The sequence below is a fragment of the Ailuropoda melanoleuca genome, chromosome 4 (genome assembly GCF_002007445.2).
Source record: "Ailuropoda melanoleuca isolate Jingjing chromosome 4, ASM200744v2, whole genome shotgun sequence".
Lineage (NCBI taxonomy): Eukaryota > Metazoa > Chordata > Mammalia > Carnivora > Ursidae > Ailuropoda > Ailuropoda melanoleuca.
In genome coordinates, this window is record NC_048221.1 from 89801550 (window position 1) to 89821970 (window position 20421).

At 39.3% G+C, this 20421-nt stretch overlaps 1 protein-coding gene across 5 annotated transcripts in view; it reads left to right on the plus strand.

Moving 5' to 3' along the window:
- MEIS1 (Meis homeobox 1) overlaps positions 1-20421 on the plus strand; it is a 235288-nt gene that overhangs the window by 117596 nt on the left and 97271 nt on the right. For all 5 annotated transcript variants that reach the window (XR_004624944.1, XM_034659232.1, XM_002917735.4 and 2 more), the window contains exon 9: positions 3106-3182. Coding sequence is in view for 4 of the 5 variants with exons in the window: in XM_034659232.1 (XP_034515123.1) it covers positions 3106-3182 (77 nt within the window). In the remaining variant the exon portion in view is untranslated. The remainder of the gene's footprint in view (positions 1-3105; positions 3183-20421) is intronic.

Consider the following 20421-nt stretch of genomic DNA (forward strand, 5'->3'; position numbering starts at 1 on the left):
TTTTAATGATCCAGAGAGAATTTGCTGACACCGCATGCATAAGTAAAATGTGAGTTCCATTTGCTTTGTAAGAATGGTTGTAAAACTTACAAACAGGCATGCAAAAATACTCTTGAAAACACAGCACAAATAAATGAGTGTGACCATTCTCAATTTTCCAAGTAACTAAAGGTAAATGGCATAAATATTAATTTTTATCCAATTCTGGTCATCATATTAAGACACAGCTAACAAGACAGGGCAAAAGGTATAGCCATCCAGCTATAGTGAAGAGAGACTGTTGACATGTTTATTAATTCTATTGAAAATCACTGAGCTGTCCACAGGACCTGGAAAAACTATAAGCAAATTACAGAAGATGTTGCAGATTGGAAACGACTTGTGTACAGGAGTCCACCACTTTATATGGCGAGGAGTGCCAACAGCTTGGATGCTAAAATTTGTGTCTTTCAAAATCAGACTTATAATGTGTAAGAATTGCAAGCCTGGATAACCTTGAACTTTGATGGATCTTAAACTCCGGATGACAAAATTGAGGATTAGGAAAGTTGTCCCTTGTCTGAAATCTCATAATTAGTGAACGGCAGCATAATTTATACAGTCTAATAGGGTCATGTTTACCTTATATACAATTCTTCAACGAATGTCGACATAGAACTTCTATATATCAAACCCTAATTCACTCTCTGTTCACAGGATAAGAGGTTCATGTGGTTTGTATTGTGCGGCAGGGGCTATGTTTTCAACCTTAGGGTGGAGAACTGCTTTTAACTCAGTATCCGGTCATGAGATTTTGCCTGGGATGCTTGGCATTATGTTGAGTAGGGGGACTGTCACCTATGATCTTAGCCTATTATGAAGTTTATATACTGTTAAAATTGAGACGAGTGGGTTGACATCACTATTAGGAATGAAGTCAGGAAAGTAGCATTGTGGATCTCAAATTGGATTGTTTATCCCTCCTGTGAGCTATTGAAAAATTTTTTATTATACATGTCAGTGTTGCCTGAGTGGAGAGTATCTGTGTATCATGGCAGGACACAGCCTCCTTCTTGGTTCACAGATATTTACTCATCTCCCGTTACGTGCCAGGCTGGGCTTTGAGAATGGTGAATGAGAAAGTCCCAGACTTTGGAGTTGCTGGGTAGGTGAGAGGAGGCACAGCACAGGACCCAAATCGTCCGAGCAGGTGTTTCAGAGAGCGATGCTTTGCCATTAGGGAAAAAGGAAAAGCCTGACGTGAGAACAATAATGTGGGCTGGTGGGTGAGGCTTGGCCTTGGGCCTGAGATGACAAAATGACCCTGGAGCCAGAGCCTGAGTGGTGGGGACAGGTTAGTGTGTCGGAAGAACAGAGAGGAGGACTGTGTGCCTGGACAGAGGGGTGGGGGGTGGTGAAGAAAAGGCCACCAAGGCTGAGTGGTGGGCAGAGCTGGAAGGCGGCGTGCCTTGCAGGCGTAGGAAGCAGGCTGGAGGTTTTGGGGCGGGCGTAAGAATGAAGATTCCGAGAGCCATTTGCCATATCCCTCAGTCATGGTGAGGCGTAGACACTGGAAGGGAAGCAGGAAATATCACTGAGTCGTGTGGCTGCTGACCATGACTTTCCCTGGCCAGTTTCCTCACCTGTAAGACAGGAGGGACAATAGATTCCATTTATGTCCCTCAAAGGGATATAATGGGGATTAATCACCGTCCTGTCTGTAATATACCTGAAGCTCTTTAGAGAAAGGCACTATATTCCATGAAAGCAAAGCCTTATTCTAATTGTGTATTTATTGATTAAGTGACAATCAAAGACAATGCTTATGGGAAAAATTGCCGCATCTCTGCTCTCCACAAACGAATCCCACGTGTACAGATAGAGAACATATTTAAACTTACATATAAGAGCATTAAAGTGGTCATTAACGAGCCTTCTTAGCATCTAATCAGACATTATTAATGAGATTAAAAGCTATGTTAATTAACATTCAATAGACCAGAATTTAGTTTCCAATGGCACAGATAGTTAAATTGAGAGTTGAGGGTGCCCTTTCTCATTCATAAGGGAATAGAGCGTTGACTAGCAGAACAATTTTTATCTTGGGAGAATTTATTAGGATGTAGTGTTTCAAGCTGGTCAATGTGTCCATAGATGGATACCATGTTCCAGGCTTCAGAAATGTGTATTTCAGATTTAGATATAGTTCACTAGCGAACAAAAGAATTGGTGCCAAAACTAATTTCAATAGAATTCCAAACATTCTTTCAAGAGGGTATGAATTTCATTTTATTATCTAATCCTGTAATACTTTTTTTATCCACTCTAACTCATGAGGAACATGGCCGGGCTTGTTCTTAGCATGCAAAATATGCTGGTCTTTGACCTTGTATTGGCCTGTGTTCAGAATCCCAGCATGTGTTGACATTCAGATATGGAAACCAACTTTGGTTGGATGTCATTTGTTTGCGTTTCAGAAGAGCTACGATGATTAGTGGTTAAAAAAAATACACCCACTTTAATTTTAATATTTGCATCTGGCAGTATGGTGTTTTGGAGGGAAAATGTCATGCTAGCAAAGTGCGTAACTACTGAGGACCTCAGCTAAGGTGGTTGGTCCAAATGGTTCAGCTTCAGAAGTCCATGACTCTATGAAAATACTACGTCAAGGTGATGGGCTTTCATATCATCAAAAATGGCTTGTCCTTATTTTAATCCTATAAGATACAGTGAAGATCATACTAAACTTTCTGTGTTTGCAACAAATAAACCCGAAAGGATAAACTCAGTATCAAGGTTCTGCAAGTATCCTAAGTAGCTATTTATACACTTCACTAATCTTTGTAATTGGCTTGTCTTTTACTGCCATTAATTAGATGATGTAGTATTCCATTAATAAGAGTGACACACCTCAGCATTTTTACCTTTAATTATAGACTTCACTAGACACTTAGGCTATTGACAAAATAGCCTAAACATTGCCTGATATACACGTTTTTTTTTTACAGAACATATGTGTTTATTATTGAACCCCCAGCCCCCAGCACTGCACCTGACATATGATACACGCTACACTATCTGCCCAAAGTATATGTGCACACATCCATCTTTTTTGTTCTCTTTCAGCACCCTTACCCTTCTGAAGAACAGAAAAAGCAGTTGGCACAAGACACGGGACTCACCATCCTACAAGTGAACAATTGGTAAGTAATTCGGTTTTGTGTTTACACACAATCCGCTTCCCCCTCTGGCGACCTGCCGCTGATGTTTTGCATTAAGAAGACACATCCAGTTGTTGCTGTTTTCCTGGGTGGCCTGTGGATCCAAAGGTGAAAATAAATGGTTGACTGATAGGTCAGAGCACTTAGTAGCATGGAAAACACACACACACCCACACACGCACACCCCCAACATTGCATTGTTTTCCATCGCCTTTAAAATGACAAATTTTAGGCATAGTATAAGTAAGTGTTTAATTCACTTTCACTGTGGCTCTTTAAATGGCTCCCCGCCCCCGCCCCCCCTTTAGGATAATTGATAGAAAGAGTGATATCATCCTATTTTCTGTGGAAGAAAGAAAATGCACCATCACATATCAGGTTTTACATTCAGTGAACAACTAACTGCAGTTATTTTGTTAGGACTGAGCATTCGAGGATAGTCTCCCGTTTCCTCCTATCTTCCGTCCGTGGAAAAAGAGAAATTATTTATGTTTCCACTTTGAAGCCATTCAAAACCTGCTGTATCTCCAGGCTGTGCAATACTGTTTCTAAGTAAATGTGTGAATTCCTGATTTGGGGGAAGCTGAGATTCCGTACCAAGTACCAGCCAACAATATTCTGACAATGTACGGTGGTATGGCAACGAGGCTTTGGGAAAGTATGATTTATTACCCTTTGTGAGTGTGCTGAAAGCCAGGTTCATATAATCACCCAGAGCTAGTGTCATATTTGAAGGGTATCGAAATCCAATAGCCTCTCAAACTAAGTGTATCTAATTAATTGTCCTAATATTTTTAGATTAGTGTTTATGATGGGGAAACCTTATCCTCTTTGAAGTAAAATCCAGAAAAGGCCCACGGTCTGGTTGGGGAAAGGGGAGAACTGGGAAGGCCAGTTTGCAGACAGAAGTATTTCTTTCTGTTCAATAAGTGTCAAAGATTAATATTACAGAATCTCTGATTACATGGCCTAATCCATTTTGGTGAATAAATTTGTTCTTGATGTCCATTGCACCTACATTAACAGACCCCTCTCTGTTAGAGACCCTGGGAGCCTTTGGGAGAGATTCCAGATATATTAAACCCCATTACAGAAAATGTAATTTCTGTCAATATAATCCCATGTATTCTTCAATTTAGTATTTTAGAGATAACAAGCTACTTACAATATATTTGCCTTTGGAGGATTAATTTACAAAGTGCACTATCTGCAAGACACAGACAGACTCACATAAGCATTGCTTGTAAGGGTTATCAATTTCTATGACCTTACCGCAGCCTTGGGAGATCAATTTTTGCAGCCCTTCAGTCAAGTGCATAGGGAGCCCGCGGAAACCGTATTACACCTACATGTGTTGCTAGGAGTGTGTCCCTGCCGAGGATTTTTGTTTGCCTATTTGTGCCTGCTATTGTATCCTAATTTCCAAGACTGTTGATACTATATATTTGAACTTAGGCTTCAGGTCCTCCTGGGCAATGTTTATAGGGCAGACCATCAATTTTGCACGCACGTCTGAATTCAAATGTATTTTCAAGGTTAAACCGATGATGCAATTTTAATACAATGGAGGCTGTACTAATGTTATTTCCCTGGGAAACGTTGCCATTTGAGGGCCAAGGAGTGGCAGGGCGAAGTTTAACTAAGGAAGGCAAAAGCGGGGCCCCTAAGGTGATCTATCACACGCCGCACCTCTCCCTCTGCCGTGTCGCTAGCAAACCCCCTCCATAAACATTGTCACCGGACAACAGATCCCAAGACAACTTGCTTTCCAGAGGTGGGCGAACTTCAGAGCTGTGTCCTATGGCTGCACGGGCAGGCAGGCATTCCTGGGACATGGAACAGCATGCAGTTGTCACTTTCCCAGATTCTGTGCGGTGACCATAGAGCAGCTACTATCTATTTCACACCGATAGTTCTGCACCTGTACATAAACACCAGTCACTGTGAGTTACGCGGGCTGCAAACACCGTCCTGTTCTCCACTGGCCCTGTGTCCTGCGCCTGTTTCTCCCTCCTTCTTTATGGAGTTAGAGGTGACTTTGGCTCAAACGTCATTGTTTTGTATTTGGCAACCCTTTCAGCTCTAACAGCTGTGTGGTAGAGAATTTCCCTCAAGTAAAGCAAAGGTGTAAGAGAGATTGTTTCTCCTAAGTGTGGTGAATAATGGCATTCCCGTGTTCGACTTGAGATTCTAATGGTTTCTTAATTTTCATCCAAACCTTCAACTTTGAAGGAGCTGGTAATAGATTTTTTTTTTTTTTTGGCTTTGAGTAGGAAGTAGGTTGCAAAAATGGGGAAACCCAGATGGTATTGTATGAAAACCGAAGATGTCAGAGCATCTTAAATTGTGGGATCCTTGAAGACTAAAAGCAGCATAACCACGAAAGGCTTTTCATTTTACTTTACCATAATACAACATTACACAAAGCTTTCTTGAGAGCTTGTAAACATTTTTTCCTGTATTGAGCGTCAAGCCCAAGATCCTTCCTTCTGGAAATCATAATTAAGAGAAAATCCTCATTAGTACTTTAACATTTCCCCTTCACTTCATTTAGCCACAACATTAAAAAATGTGTGTCTTCCCTCTTGGTTTCTTGAAACTTGTTAACACACAGGTACATTTTGTATGAGCTATGAGTCACCGTTGAAGAGATTTAATAAAATGCTGAAGGGCAGGCTGGGTGTAGATCAGTCATAATTACTGGCAGCGGCATGTATCGAAGTACACAATATGAAAGTGAAAAATCTAAACTCATGTCTGGTTGTGAGCTTGTCTTAGAAACGCTGGCCGATGCAGCTTCAAGTTCAGTTTTGCCTGAAACATAGATGAGCAAAGTTTGGTGTGTTGTAATGGCTCTTTCTTCCCATCGCTGAACTGATCTCCCATCTCTCTAATTGCCATGAGAGATACAAAACTACCCGCCTTGGCTAGCCGAGGCCAGAGCAGATGGGATCTGGGCTTGGGCGGGGGGGGGGGGACAATAGGGAGAATTTAAGTGGAGAACAACAAGACGGATTTGATGCATTAAAAGAAAATTTGGATTAAAAGAAATATAACTCTTGTAACTCTTACATTTGATCTATGTGTCAGAATGAAAACAGAGAGGAGGAATCTAAAAATGGTTGCTATTAGTGCTTATAGGAACTGGGCCCAGGAATGGAATGTGAAATTTATTAGATGAGACATCATAGAACAAGTCTACACCAACACATTTTTTGAGAACTGAGGCAATGATGCAAATAATTTGGGTGAAAATATTTTTAATTAAATTGTAGAACTATCTGAGGCAACTGCATATTTTTAAAAAATCAACATCCCTAATTCATTGCCTAAACATTTCACTCCAGCATGCCATGGTAGACCTAGATTTAAAAGCACAGTAATTTTGAAAGATAATATGTGCTATACATTCAATTCTTCTTTCTTTGCTTTCTCCCTCCCAATTATGATTCGATCCCAAAATGAGAAAAAATAGCATTTGGGATTTTTGCCTTTTTGTTTTTCCATTGTTGTTGTGGCTGTGAAAATTACTTCTGTTATATCAGCCGTAAAAACATATGACTACTATGTTGAATGTTTTAGTCATTTAAGCAGAAACTTCTTAAATTTTAAGGTGGTTATTTAGATCTTTAGTTATTTAGGTAGAACTTTAAAGAAAACACACACCCACCCCCCCACACACACACAGAGTTAATACATGTTTCTTTTTTTTTTCCCTCCTGAATACACCAACTTCATTTTTTTATTTGGAAATGTGAGTATAGACTGGCCTTCCTTCTATGTTTTCACAGCAATGTTGCAGAGCTGGGACTTTGATATGATGCTTTGTGCCTGTGGTTGTATCGTACTTGCTGGACGCCTCAGACAACATTCTGCCTCAGTGGAGTTCTAGCCTAGGGTGTATTGAATAAATTTTACAGTTTCTTTGTTTACTACTACTCATCCAAACACTTTCCCATTAAGGCCTAATGTTAAATGATTATTTCTTTATGCTCTGAGAAGGCAATATGGATCTTAGGTGCAAAATATATAGTGTATCTGAAATGCAGTCTGTATGTGGAAAGAAAAATCACTCTCCATCAGTTGGGTGCATAAAATTTCAGGGAGCATCCTAATATCTGAGGTGACACTTTTTACAGAACTATCACAGCTCTACCATTCTCAGATTTAGTACATATACCAGATTTTCCTAGTTACTTCATTTACTGCCTTCAAAACTGCAAAGCATTCAGGCATCACTTCCCATTTATTACCAGTGGGGGGAAAAAGTATGTTATCCTTAGAGATTTATGCCACTGGCAGGTAAAAATGGAAACTTATTTTAAAAAAATAGGATCTCCCTTATAATAAACAGATTCGACTGTTAAAGGTCAGGTTTCTTTCTGAGTTATGGTAATAATGTAGCAAATACTTTTATAAGAAATCAAAGATTCTATAAATATAGGTACCTGTGTAGATGTAAATGTTAAACATTCACAAATTATCCTTTCAACTTCTGTGATCTAAAAATCAATAGGGGGTCACAGGGTTTCATAGAATAGCTCTGCTTTTTCTTCCAACATAATTTAATAATACATTTTACAGATGTTGTTTAAACATTAGGCACAGATTGTTTTGTCAATAAAGCTAAACAGAGGCATGACACAAAAGCAAGGAAAACAGATGTAAAAAATGGTGCAAGAAGCACACTGGGTCATTTGTTTGCTATTCAACAGCAAAATGGAAGTGCAGGGTGTATAGTGATTTTCCTGGCCTAGAAATCACCTAGGGATGGAACAACTTCACACACAAAAGATAATTTTATTAAGCAGGTGGTTTAACTTTTTCCCTTGAGGATTTCAGTGTAACCTACATTTAAGGTAGGCTTCCTAATTGATCAATGGAGTAACAGGTGCAATATTCTTGAAAGAAGAAAGAGAAGGAGAAATAGAGTAGAATAACTCTCCAGCATGTTCCAGAATGGGTTGTTGTTCTCCAAGCCCCAGTTAATTGCTATGCTTTTCACCTTGAGTGTCAATTCTAATAATATTACCTTTACGGGCGCTGACTGTGGGCTTAGATTATAGCCATCAGTAATACTCACTAGATAAAATACTGTCTCGTTGCTCATAAGAAAAATATTGAAATCAGTCAAAAAATGTTTAGCTTGCATATTGCCTGAGACAGAGCTGGCGAGGTGCCAGGCAGGCAGGGTATTATTAGGAAAGCTGAGCAAATAGCTCGCAGGGAAAAGAGCTGTGAATTTAGAACCCTTCAGGTATTGTCATGTCAGAGAGTCTTAGGAGTGCAACAGAGACGCTGCTTTTGTCTGCACATTCTAAAAATTTCCAGCAAACAATTCTCTTTGAAAATGACTCTGCAGTCTGTTAAACATACTTTGTCGTAAGTTTTACACATTAAGTTTACTCAGAGTTTCCCCCCTCTGGGTGAAATCATGCCCCGAATCTCACGAAAGGCGGAAAGCCCTCCCGAAGGGCTAAGTGTTGACCCACCTTGCAGGGTGGAAAACCCTGCCCCTCCCACGACAGGGCCTCAAGTCAACACGAGAAAAGAAAGAGGAAGGTGTGTGACGAAGGAAGGTGGCTTCGGAAGTCCGAATACCGTTTGGCATCACTGCTGTTTCTCCCCCAGCCCGCATACGGTTTCTGAGCTTTCCAGGACAAGACATGAGTGTGATGCCCCGAGTGGGGGGTTGGTACAATCTGGGCAAGTACTTCAGGACCCTCTGGGGCTGGGGTTCAAGTGAGGCCCAGGGTGGAGTGAGCGGGGAGACTGAGGCATCCATCATGAGCCCAGTGTTTCTGAATGTCCGTGATCCCTTTCAAGGCTGTGAAACCAGTGGTTGGTGGTTGACTTTGAGCATGGTATGTAGGTCAGCAGGACTTGTTGCGAGTCCTCATTAAGCCAGATTTGTTGTTTTCGGTGTCTTGGCACAATGATCTGGTCAGAGAAATGGAAACAACCGCCTGTGTGTCATGCAGTCTGGCAGAGCAGGACCTGATCCCAGTCACTTGCAGACAGCTTGGGAAGTGAGGGGGCTGAGAGGCATAATGGGTCCAGGGAGAAGAGTTGGCATCCGCAGGTGGCTAAGGACCAAACTCCCCTGCAAGCCTCATGACGACGTGGGATTTGCACAGGGCGAGTAAGGGGAGGGGCTCTGCAAGAGAAAGAACATGTTGAGCCAAAACATTTCAGCGGTCTTTCCCCCTCCTCGCCTGGGAGATGTGTGTCCTTGATCAAGTCACGCTCTCTTCCACGGCCAGAATGAAGAGAGGCAACGCGGTTGCTCAGAAGCTGCCTCTGACTCAGCTTCATACTGGGAGTGGGGGAGAAACCCAGGGCCTCTGATAAAGAGACAAACGGGGAAAGTAATTTAAAAGTTGCTACTTTCCTTCATCTTCAATAAGCAAATCAAGCACTGTAAAATAAAAACTGGATGAAATTAAACATTATCACAAGACACGAAAAACATGTGTGCTGTCATTGTAGGATTCATAATAAAGATAAATCAGTTGTTTTTAGCAGTGTGCTATGAGTCTGTGAAGGGCATGACAGATAATAGGCTTGAAATTTCTGAAGTTATTGTACAGCAAAATTTGTTTTTTCCTCGGGCGTTCCATCTTTTTCTCTGGTAATTTTGTACATGACAAACTTTTTAGCGGGTACATTAATAATCTATTAAGTAATGGGTTGTCAGGTGTCAGTTAGATAAGATTAAAAGACTGTTTAAGCATTATCCATTCGTTTCTTTGCATGAGTTTTATAGGTCAGGAGAAATAACTTTTTGAGTTGTGGTTGTATGTGCCTGGTGCCCCCCTCCCCGGCCCCCCATTTGGCTCTGCTCCAAGTATGCATGGAGGAACTGTATTGCATGACATAAATTCTGCATTTAGGAGCAGATTTGAAACTCACACTATGTGAATCAAGGGGACAAATGTCTCAGCTGTCTTCTGTAAATTTGTTTCAGTTTTTCAAATGTTACTCTTTTCCTTCTCAAACGCAGCTCTGTAAGGGGTAAGGGCCTCAGCTGAGAGGGACCCTGAAGCCTTAGACATTCGGAGTTTCCTAGCAAGTCAGGTTTAGGTCTATTCTTGTCAAATCTGTCTTAAGTGTGTTTACATAGAGTTTGCCTTTCTGGTATTTTCTGCTTGCACAGACCTGATCTCCACCTATTTCGTGTCCACAGTCGCTGAGGCTGGGGCTGGGTGATTAACCACTGAGCACTGAAGCCCCATGAGCTGTGCCCACAGAGACCCCCTCTCCTCTCTCTTACCTCACCATCTCGCTTCAGGCTGCACCCACCTCAAACAAACAGCATTTCCGAGTGGTTAAGAAATCAGCCTGAAATATTAAAAAATGGGGCAAATGTTGCCTCCTTGTTGAATAAAACGATTTTCTCAAAAATGGAGTGAAGACGGGTTGGGGGGGGAAGGAAGTGTTTTGGAGGGTAAACATCCTCTGGGATTCGGCCCGAATCACTCCAATGTGTGACTACCCAGAGTTTTGTGTGGATGCTTAGGCTTTTGTTTCTCTTCTTTCTTAGTTTTTAAGGGAAAAGGGAACCTTAAAAACCAACCAGCCAAACAAACAGTAACCTCCAACAGCACGGATGCTTGGACCTTTGGCAAAAGAGGGCTCTCCCTTTCACTGCCCGTATAGTGATTGATATTTTCCTTTTTATTTCCGTTCTTATGAGGCATTTAAGCCTGACCCATTAGCGTAGGAAATAATGAACACTCTCAGACTCTTGACACCTGAACAATAACAAATAAACAAAAAAACCTTCATCTATTGCCATCCTTGAGAGCTCTTCTTTTTCCTCTTTACCCTCTTAACCAATGTGACTAAAGGACCTAATGCCTCACAAAATTAGATCTGATCATTGAAGAAGGGAAAAAACATTTGCTTTCCCCAACACAACTTTTTCAGGCCAATGGGGATTATTGGTCTTGGGCTCAAAAATGAATTTCCTGTCATTGGAGAGATCTGTCTTACTATTGATAAAATCACTGTATTTTAAGAATTATATATTGCCTTGGGATGGAAGTTAAATGCACTGTGATTAAAAACAGGTATATTTAAGTTCCTACCCTAGAATTCTGATTTGAGAGTAAATCAGTAGTTTTGAGAATTGTCCACTTGCAGGGTTGGTTGGCCTATATCCCTTGAACGTCTGCTATTGTTGACTTTATTTGATCCCTAGTTTGGGTCAAAGTTCATATGTCCTTGGAAAGGGCAGGGAGTAGGGGATGTTGAAAAAGCTAACAGAAAGAATCGTACGTGTCCAAAATGTCAGATCTCAGCTCCCACGGCTGGTCACCTGGCAGTCCTGTTTACAGAAAGGAAAGTGCAATAGGTTATGGCAGAGATTCCCATCCTTAGGGCCAAGTGGGGGCTGAGAGGGACTGGGGGCCAGAAAAGGCTTATCAGAATCATTTTGAGTGAATGTAGTATAAAAAACCCTATTGAGAATTAACTTTTGATTTTAGTCATGTTCTTTCTTTTAAGATTCCAAATCACCAAAGAATATGAGATTTTGAAGTTTATCACAAAGGAGCATGGATTAAAATTTTAAGAACATCAGGCTGCAGAATGTCAGAGCCTGAGCCCCGGATGGGATTTTATGCACTATTGGACAGATGGGGCTTGGGGCTTTTCAATGGTAGGCTGCTAATGAGAGGCAAGGGTGGGGCTGGTTCCTTGTTCAGTACCTCCTCCATTCTACCCTTATGTATTTATTATTAACAGATTTATAGAGATATAATTCACATACCATGAAATTTACCCATTTAAAGTGTACAATTCAGTGGTTTTTAGTATATTCACCGATATTGTGCAACCATCACTATAGACACTTTCAGAACATTTTTACCATCTCAGAAAGAAGCCCTGTAGGGGCACCTGGGTGGCTCAGACAGTTAAGCGTCTGACTCTTGATTTGGTTCAGGTCATGATCTCAGTCTTGTGAAATCGAGCGCCCTCCCCCCAATTAGGCTTTAGGCTCAGCGGGAAGTCCGCCTGAGATTCTCTCCCTCTCCCACTGCCCCTCCACCCCCCCCCCCCCCCCCCCCCCGAGCGCGCACTCTCTCTTTCTATTATATATAAAGAAACCCTGTACCCTTTAGCCATTGCTCCTCCCATACGTCCATCCCCCACTCTCTGTCTCTGTAGATTTGCCTATTCTGGACATTTCCCATAAACACGGGCATGTAAACATGTGGCCTTTTGGGATTGACTCAAGCTTTCACTTAGCATATTGTTTTCAAGGTTCATGAATGTAGCAGGTAGCAGTACTATACTCCTCTTTATGGCTAAAGAATGTTCCATTGTCCGGACAGGCCACATTTTGTTTATCCATTCATCAGTTGGTGGGCATTTGAGTTGTGTCCACCTTTTGCAGCATTCATGTATGCGTGTTTGTACCATTAGGTATTTTTTGAGAATCCTAATGACAGTATCTTAACAAACCCTTGTTTTTGGTTTTAAATTTGCAAACTCTTTTGATAGACATTAACTCTCGTGGTCATCACAGTTCCAGCACCTGAACACTGCTGTGATCTCAGAGCCGCGAGTGGCAGTTTTCCCACTCAATTCTCACACCCTTCTCCCTAGACGCCACTCTGACTCTCCCTGTCCTTGGCCAGTGTTTTGACAGTAATAGTGATGAGTGATACTGTTCAAAGAAAAGGATAGCCACTCAAGTGAAACACATAGTCTCCAAATTTCCTCAGTGTGACTTAGACGACCGTAAGCATTTTCCAAAGATTTGACAAGTTCCAAGAAGAGGTCATTTTATTAGTTTACTGCCTTCATTTGAAAAATTTTGTCATATACCTAAACGGAGAGATTTTTGCCTTTAAGTGTAATTGGTATAATTGGTTCCATTTGCATTTAAGGCTTATGGATTACATTTTGATATATGTTACTTAGAACTCAGGTTTCAAGCTTTACGAATTAAAACAGAAGTTACAGTGAACCTTCTAAGGGAGAGAGACGGGCCTCCATTCGAGTCAAGCTTCATTGTGCCATTCTGTAGTATAATTTCTGACCAGGTGAAAGGGGAAATCAAGCTAAATTTTGAGATCTCCTTCCTTGGCACTCCTTGGAGTGGAGACTCCAGGCCTGGGAAGTTTTTGGCTAGTGATGGCTTAGGAAGCTGAGGCAACTAAAGGAGAGATCCTCCAGAAAGGAGGGAGCTCAGAGACAGTCCAGGGGAGTACTGGGATTCTATGACACCTTACATATGCCAGGGCTGGTCATCATTCTCACACAAGAGGGTTGCATTCAAATCACTCAGGGGTGTTTTACTTGGGAAAAAAGTACATATTTGATCCTTAGGGTGGCCATACACCCCAGCTGCCTGGAATATTCACAGGTTTATGCCTGTTGTCCATCAGAATTATTAATAGTGTCCATTTACTCTCAAAAGTGTCCAACTTTAAATGATAAATTGTGTGGTCATCCTATTTATAATGGAAATTGGCAGAATATTAAGATCTGTTTTAAATAAACATATTTATTCTGTAGTGTTTAAGGGATGCCTAGTTAGATGCAATTTTATTTACTTTTTGTGAATATGGGAAAGTTAGAATTTACACGAAAAATGGTTCAGCTTAAACCAAAGAGAGACCTGTCTGTTCTTTGAAGATATTATCATACCTACTTCAGCTTTTTCAATGCTGTAGGAGGTTTTGTTATCTTACATTGCCCTGTTGCTTGTTCATTGTACTAATAATCATTTTAATTCCATATCCCTTAAGCAAGCCACTATTTGTCTTTTATTTGTGCAGTTATACAAACTTAAATTTGGCAAATTGTCACATTTAAGTAAATATTGCATAAATACCATTTTATTACATATGCTTTATATCATTGGATACTTAAGTATTTTTAACTGTTGGGCATTTCTTATGCTAGTTCTGGCAAGATAGCCCCACAATTTATTCCACTGAGTTTGGAGCCTAGTGCTTTAGTGATCTAGAAAGTCATGGGTAGTAGCAGAAGAAATAGAGATCGGCCACTAAAGGAGCCCCCCTTGCTTTGAATTCAGGTCAGATTAAAGGATTTAGCAAGCTTATTAATTTTTTTAGAATAAAAAATCATTTTATAATTTGCTTTCAAGGAAAACGTCCCATAATATATAATGAAGCAATGAAGTATTTGAAAGTTATTTCAACGCTTAATACATGGGTTTGTTATTACTTTGCATTATAATTTTCAGATAATTAGTGATTTTTTTTCACTAGTTGCTTTGAAGAAAATTTTATATGTAATTAACTTTCTCAGTGGTCTTAGACAACTTCAGCTCTTTCTAGAGTAGTTTAACAAATACATCCATCATTGCTAAAGAAGGGGAATCTTCTCAGACTGCTGATTGATGGTCTTACTGTGATTGGAGGAAATTTCAATATTCTGTTTCTAGAATGGATGGAGAGCAGAACGTGTGCTCCCTTCTCCCCCTCCTGTCCACTCCCCTCTCCCACCCTCAGACACACAGATGATGTATTGCAGTCCTGGAACTGTTGGATCCGGAGGAGGTTGGGAAACTGGAAAAAGGTGCCAGAAACATGATTTCATAAGGTTTGACTTGAGATTGAGTCAACTTTCTTGAGTGTCTTAAAATCGTGTTTTATGAAATTTTATTTCACAAAGAAAGGGAGTGTAGAAGGCTTGGACCCTGAAGACTGCCAGTTATGGATCATTAAATTCAATAAGTAAATGTAAATCTGAAATGAAGAAATCCAACAAGAGATTTTGAAGTAGAATTTTTGTTTAAAAGAACAGAGTTATTTGAGAGATAGCTAGAACTCATTCCCTGCAGGGTTTGTTTATAAAACAGGCCTTCAAGTTATTAGGAAATGCTAACTTTAAAAATACAAAATACATAGTATATATAGTTTTGTTTAAATGATTGTGATAAAGTTGAAAGAAATACTAGTAAGGAAATTAATGGAATAGAATAAGAAGAAAAAGGACAAAATTGTGGAGTTCGGCAACTACCTTGTGAAATTTTGTATTTGAAGAATTTTCACAAGTCTTAATTCTATGAAAATATTTATGGAGATTACCTAAATGAATTATATATATTTACTTGCTGTTTATTTTTAATTGATAAAGAATAGTGCATGTAGAAATCACCAGTACTTATTCTTAAGAATGCATGGTATTAATTTTTACTAAGTATGTATGTAGATATTCCTAATACTTAAATATTAATCAAAGATGACTGTAATTAATACTTTATTTAATGGATAGTATAAATGTAAAAGGCGTCTTTGCTAACATACCTTGCTATTTAATGAAATCTTCTGTTTAATATCAAGTTGATAATTTTAGCTCCTTGGGCATAGGAGGGTATTGTAAAATGGTCCTTCTCCATACTTTAATGAGTAGCTACCTTCGTGCTGACTATTCACTAAGCCTCCTTGGCAAGAGACACTGTGAGGATGACTGAGAGTCCTGTCATTGTTTAGAAACAACAGCATTTTGATTTTACGTGGTTCACTGAGTTGGCTGTGGCATGCTGAAGTAACACTGTGGGCTGCCCTTAATCATCAGTAAACAAGTAGGTGGTAAACAGCGAGGAAGAGAATTCATTGAGTAAAGGTAAAAATGCTATTTCTGAGGAGGAGCAAGTCATTTTTCTTTAGCATTGTTAGTATTACAGAAAACTTGTATGAGGAAGACAAAAGGCATAGAGTAGAGGAAAAGGGCAAAGCTATGTGGAAAATGTTGTCTGTGGAACTGGGAAAATGTACCCTGTGTTTGGTTCTAATGGATGCCCACTGTGAGCTCGCCAACCTTCCTGGTTCTCACGAAGAGGAAAACTAAACTTAGGCATCCAGTTTTGTGGGAAGTAACCAGGGCAAGGAGTGGAGGATAAGCTAAAGGGCAAAGGTCAACTTCAGAAAGCTGTTCTGCCAGATCTTAATCAGAAAACTATTCAGGTATCCAAAAATGGAGAATGAAAAGAGACAGGTAGAAGTAGCAGAATGAAAAAAAACAAAAACAAAAACAAAAAAACCAACCAAACACCCAAAACTTTAAAGTCTGATGATAAATAAGCATATAGGGGACAAGGAAAAGAAGGAATAAAGGACAATTTCCTGTATTAATTTAAGCGTAACTCAGGATTCATCTCCCATTCTCCTTGTCTGATTCCTATTTAAAAAATGCAAAAAATTAAATCCAACTTTGAGATGATCCCATGTCTCAGATTTTTGAAGATTTTGCTCCCCTTTCAACCTCCCATTCTCCCTTAGTAGGACTCTAGTCCTAAACAAATAACTGGGTAGAAAGAAATGCACCTCTGTTTATGTTCACATGGAACGAAGCTACAAGGCCAATCCATTTTCTTCCCAACCTTGGTAAAACATCTTGTTTTGAGAAAGGGGATAGTTTGGTTATGGGAAGAAATTCTAATCCATGATGCTGTGAAAAAAGGAAAGATAAGAATTCTTTCCCTAATTCAGTCTTTTACCACCTATAGGGTGTCCAGTTCTTAAAAAGTACTTCACAAAAGAACATTAGGTTTTCAAAGAAAATGGGGTTTATAAAAAAAATATACCTTGATGTTTGGAAAGTAATATGGAAAGGCAACAGGATGCTTCCCCACCTTACACCCAACTAAAAGGTTTACCTTTCTAAATGCCCAATTTATGGCAAATTTGAGCTACATTCTATTAAGGTAGGGTGTGAAACTATTTTAATAAGGAAGAAGAACTGTCCTGTTGTCATGTATTTCTGACAGTGTACATCTAAGTTTCAAGTGCTGTAATGTTTGGACATCAATTGTAAAAAAAAAAAAGTCTCCTCTGAAAGTACTAAAGATGGTGTATATTTCATGGATATATTTTGTGGTTGTTGGAGAATAGATTTTTTTATTGGACATTCGAATTGGAATTTTATCATTCTCCTTTTCTCTTCAAAAAAATTCTTCTTATGTTAAAGTTCTAATATATATTTATGTATTCATACATAAATATAGATATATGTTTGAACACACCACACACCACATATGAGCTTAAAATAACTGTTTTACTGATGCTTCTCGAAATGAGTGTTTTAAGAAGGGAATATGTTCATGTAAGTTTACATAAAACCTAAAGGTCTTTTTTTTTTTGGTTCAGTGTTTAGAAAATTCTTGATAATTTAGAATCTTCCACAATGGAAAGTAAAGCATTCTGTCACAAAAGCAGGGAGGATGAGATGCAAGGTCAAAGGGCATTTTAGAAACAAGCAGCTGGACCAGTTTATTTAAACAGATACAGGGATGGGGGAACTGACCTCTGTTTGACTTATAGTGGGAGGAGCAAGAATGTCATTTTATTACTTTGCCCAGAAGGAAAATGTTTTCGTATCTGAATTCACCCTGAAGCCGTCTAAACACATGGCTTTGCTGTATATAGCATAATTCCAAAGAGTGTATATAGAAGACAGTCTAGGATAAAATACACTAAATAGAACCAAATGTTGAGATGGTTTTAAAATTGGAAAGATGATGTTTTTCAAAATATAAAATCTTTTGCTATTTACTTAGTTATTTTCAGATAAAGATGTCTACCATGAATCTAGATAATATTATCTATGTTTCATGTAAGTATAGGAAGCATAATCCCATAAGATTCAGAGAGTTTGCTATGTCCTATATGTATCGATAATGTTCATCATATTCAACAGTTGTTTTAAATCTGTTTTCAAAAGTGAGAAGTGCTCAGCATACTGCTCATGTGGTAAATAGTTTGGACAAAGTGATTAGGGGTTCTGAGAGCTTCAGCTTTTTAGATTTTTATTTTATTAAATGCATGGATTCTCACCTTTACGTCTACATATCCTCTAGGTTGCTTACATCCTTGTGGTCAATAAAAACAAACGGCTATTGCCACCAAAAGGGAAGAAAATAGCACCTGATACCTGTGGCCCCTTAGCTAAAAGGCTGTGATGAGCTATTCACTCTCTGCACAGGAACCAGAGCAGGTGTGGGGTAATCGCATTAATGATGTCCCCTGAAGACCTTTAGAGGCACACAGGCAAACCTCAGCATATTGAGCAGAGAGTATGGCCCAGGTGGTGAGTGGACTCAAAACCCAAGAAGAAGTCTCATTCTAGAAGGAACTTGTTAAGAATCATGGATGTTTGGGGTGCCTGGGTGGCTCAGTCTCTTAAGCATCTGCCTCATGACTTTGGTTCAGGTCATGATCTCAGGGCGGTGAAGTGGAGCTTGTGTTGGACACCGCACTGTGCGTGGAAACCCCTTAAGAGTCTCTCTCTTCTTCTCCCTCTGCCCCTCCCCTCCATGCTGGCGCTTGCTCTCTATCTCTCTCTGTCTCTCTCTCTCTCTCTCTCAAAAACAAAAACAAAACAAAACAGGAATCATGATTGTTTAACCTAGGGAGAAGCCTATGGGACATGATGCATGATGGCTATAGTTTAAATATTTAAATATTTAAATGGTTAAATATTTGAAGGCTATCCTGAAGAAATGAGATTAGAATTGTTTAAATTCCCCCAAGGAGTTGTCCTGGTGAAAGGATTTTAGATCAAGTAATGCAAAGCCTTCTCATAGTTACCTTGTCCGTAGCTGGAGTGCTCTTTCCGGTGAGGCGGCAAGTGCTCTCAGAAACAATCCAGCAGAGGCTACCTGTCTACATGGTGGGGATATCACAGAGGTGATTCGTGTCAGTGATCAACCTAGGTGACGGTGAAAGCCCTTTTCAAACCTGAGGTTCAATTTTTCTATGATTCCTTGGGTTTAATAGTCATGACTTCAAACTGGAGTTGGTTGTTATGAACTGGTCTTTGGAAATCTGAATATATGAGTGTGAAGGAAGCAAGCTTTGGAATACAGATAAGTCACTGAATCTTCTGATGTGTAGCCTCATCTTTGTCCATATGTGCAAACAGTACAGTCATCAAAATTCCCAGTCTGGAAAATGTTCAATCATGCTTACTCCCAGACTCAACAGCAGGGTTGTTGCCAGTGGTGACTGGCTCAAAACCAGCTCATTCTTAGATATCTGTTTGGTTCAGAATATTCTAGATGGGCGGTACAGCAGCGGCCACGCTCTTGACAGGGTGTTGGGAGAAGGGGTAGTCACTACCATTTGCCAGCTGTGTGTCATTCAGCAAGTTATTAACATCTCTTGGGTAACACGTGACCTCAAATAAGTAACTTAATTTCTCTGAGCCTCGGCTTCTCATTTGTTAAAAAGTGCTCTTCCTATTTTTAGATGAATGGTATAAATCATATCTGCAAAAAAATATGTTTTTAAAAGGACTTTTAAAAAATGTTATCAGTGTTCCTTTCCTCTAAAAGCCTGCAGATTATGAACAGTATCATAGATAAAGAGCCGGTTTTTACTCTTTTACCTATGTTAGTTACTATGAAAATTACTTTTGGTATATGCAGAATATTAATATTAAATAATTTTCTAATTGGTCATGCAGTGAAGGCAGCTAATGAAAAAGCAGATTTTTTTTTCATTTTAATTGGTTATTTCACATGGTGTTTGTGCTACACCTGTGCTTATAATGAGAATGGAGAATTAATCTAACCTTCTGCTCACATGATTCCAATTTTCATGGTTTATACAAGATAATGATAACCTGATTTGCAACACAATTTGTTGTAGATCTGTGTTTTAAATATTTTTATTAGCCAGTTCAGGGACTTCATATACAAGAACTGATATAGTATATGTTGCCAATAAGAGTTAGCACTGATGGTGCCCTTTTAGTTAGAGTACAGTTTTGTTACTGACTTTAATTACTTTTCGGATAATAAAAGAATATAAGGATATAGGATATTGAGAATCTTAAAATGTCACGAAGCATGTATTTTTATTTTAAAAACCTGTCCCTTTCTGTTTAGTGGTTTGTTTTTTTAGGAACTATTTTCCTTCCTGAGTGGACAGATGTACAAGCTACAATTCATATTGGACTGTGGACACTTTAATCATTATTAAACTTTTCATTGTATTTTTTTATGTGCTGCTCATGTTCCATCTATTCAAATCTGAGTTGATAACTAAAAGCACTTTATTTACTTTTTCAGAATCTAATATGTCCCACTTATTTTCTGTAGTTGATGTGTAATTCTTAGCATTACGCAATGCAAATGGATCTTAAGAGTTAGAAATTTCACAAGCTTGATTTTGTAGGGCTTGTACTAACCACTTAAAAAAAATTCGGTGGCTAGCCACTTTTTGAGAGGCTGTAAATA